The sequence below is a fragment of the Coturnix japonica genome, unplaced genomic scaffold (assembly GCF_001577835.2).
Source record: "Coturnix japonica isolate 7356 unplaced genomic scaffold, Coturnix japonica 2.1 chrUnrandom650, whole genome shotgun sequence".
Lineage (NCBI taxonomy): Eukaryota > Metazoa > Chordata > Aves > Galliformes > Phasianidae > Coturnix > Coturnix japonica.
In genome coordinates, this window is record NW_015440016.1 from 28,694 (window position 1) to 30,082 (window position 1,389).

The 1,389-nt window shown below is 52.4% G+C and overlaps 1 protein-coding gene across 1 annotated transcript in view; it reads right to left on the reverse strand.

Annotated features, from left to right (window-relative positions):
• KAT8 (lysine acetyltransferase 8) overlaps positions 1-804 on the reverse strand; it is a 15,663-nt gene extending 14,859 nt beyond the window's left edge. Inside the window, exon 1 of the mRNA XM_015851032.2 lies at positions 60-804. Coding sequence (XP_015706518.1) covers positions 60-252 — 193 coding nt within the window. The 5' untranslated portion in view covers positions 253-804. The remainder of the gene's footprint in view (positions 1-59) is intronic.
• Positions 805-1,389: the final 585 nt, after the last annotated feature.

The window sequence follows — 1,389 nt, forward strand, 5'->3', positions numbered from 1 at the left end:
CCCGGCCGCCATCTTGCCCCCCCCCGTCCGCCATCTTGCCCCCCGTAGGCCCGACTCACGCCAGCTGCCGTCGGCCCGTCGGCACAGATAAGTCTCCCCGATCTCCACCGTCACTTCCGCCTCCCGGGGTGGGGGAGGGGGTGGGGGTGGAGGTGGGGGGGGTGGGGGAGGCCTCGGTCCCGCTTCAGCTCCCCCCGAGCCGCCATTTTCCGCCGGTACAGGAGGAGATGAGAGAGAAGGAGAGTCCGCCATATTGGATTACGTGAGGGAGGGGGGGAGGAAGGCGTCGCGCCGGAAGTGACGCAAACGGTAGCCGGAAGTGAGCAATGCGGAAGCCGGAAGTAGGTGTACGGAGGCGCTGAGAGGGTAATGGCGGGACCGGAAGCTGGGTATAATCACTTGACGAGTCGCTAATTGGACCCAATTTCCCCCTTTTTCAACCCAAAATCCCTTCTAGGATCCCCCCCTCGTTCCAGTATGGACCAGTAGGGACATATAGGAACCGCTATGGCCCGATAGAAGCTTTTATGACCACTTCCGCTTCCGCCCGTAGCCCCGCCTACGTCACTTCCGCCCGAAGCCTTGCCTACGTCACTTCCGCCCAAAGCCCTGTCTGTGCCGCTTCCGCCCGAAGCCCCGCCCACTCGCTTCCGTTTCCGGCTTCCGGCGGCTGTGTGAGTGGGGTTGGGGGCGGCATTGAGGGCGGACAGAGGCGGTTAATTGCGGCCTAATTAGCGTTAATTAGCGTTAATTAGAGCTAATTAGGTGCTCTGGGGAACACTGTGGGGCTCTATGGGGTGTGTATAAGGCTCTATGGGTCTCTATGGGGTTCTATGGGGGTCTGTAATTAGTGCTAATTAATTAACGACTCATTAACGACCCGGAGCTCATTAAGGGCTCTAATTGCATGGCAGTAATTAATATGCATGGTGTTGATTGCACCCAATGCGTGGCGCTAATTAATATGCACGTGGCTCATTAATACACATAAGGCTCATTAATATGCCCATGTCCAGTAATATGCATGAAGCTAATTAATATGCACGGAGCTAATTAATATGCATGATGCCAACTATAGTATGTTCATTGCAGTGTGCTAATTGATATGCGTTGTGCTAATTAATATGCACAGCACTTATTGTAATGTAGGCTGGTAATTGCATGTGCTGCCGTAATTAATATGCTAATTCACGGCTAATTAATATGCAGGGCGCTAATTGCAATGGATGCTGTTAATGGAATGGTATTGCGTTAATTGTGTGGCTAATTAACATGCTTAATATGCATAGCAGTGTGCTGTTGTGGTGTGCTCATTAATATGCACAATGTTAATTAATACGCATTGCACTGCAGTGGACTAATTGCAGTGTGCTCATTAATATGCACGGT